This window comes from Saprolegnia diclina (genome assembly GCF_000281045.1).
Source record: "Saprolegnia diclina VS20 unplaced genomic scaffold supercont1.131, whole genome shotgun sequence".
NCBI lineage: Eukaryota > Oomycota > Saprolegniomycetes > Saprolegniales > Saprolegniaceae > Saprolegnia > Saprolegnia diclina.
Window position 1 is genome coordinate 101,353 of NW_008246198.1, and position 565 is coordinate 101,917.

Sequence of the window (565 nt, forward strand, 5' to 3'; positions counted from 1 at the left end):
CATGTCGGTCTTGGCATTGGTCTCTTGCGTCTACAGCGCCATGAGGTTCGCCGTCTCCTCCTCGAGCTTTGTCTTGGCCTCTGCGAGCGCCGACTCGTCGGACGAGAGCGCGTTGACACCGGCCCAGAGAGCGTTGATGGTCGCCATGAGCTTCAAGATCTTGTTCTCGAGGCGCAGCTCGTCCGACGCGGCGGGTGGCAGCGTTGTCGGCTTGCGCTTTGAGCGCCTCGTAAGCCTTGCGTTCTACTTCGAGCTGCGACCAAGTCTGGCGGTGGCAGTGGTTCACCGAGAACCACCTCCATGTCGCTGTCAAAATCCGTATCCACAAGAAGAGGCCCATCAAAGTCGGTCCACTGACTCGCTTCATCGACGTCGCTGCAAGCTGGGCATACCACACGGCGGCCGCGTACTGCGTCTTCGTACTTGGCTCGGACCTCGGCACCCTTGCCGACCAGCGCCTTCTCGTGGTCGGCCGAGAGGCGACACGCGACGCTCGCAGATGTCTCATGTGCCACCTCAAGGCCAGTCTCGAGAAGGCACAAGAAGCGGCTTCGGCCGGTGCCTC

At 61.9% G+C, this 565-nt stretch overlaps 1 protein-coding gene across 1 annotated transcript; it reads right to left on the reverse strand.

Annotated features, from left to right (window-relative positions):
* Positions 1 to 30: 30 nt before the first annotated feature.
* On the reverse strand, positions 31 to 302 carry SDRG_16483 (hypothetical protein; the record flags this gene model as incomplete). Its single annotated transcript, XM_008622697.1, has 2 exons — positions 31 to 216; positions 261 to 302. 2 exons carry the CDS (start codon positions 300 to 302, stop codon positions 31 to 33), a joined length of 228 nt encoding a protein of 75 aa, XP_008620919.1.
* Positions 303 to 565: the final 263 nt, after the last annotated feature.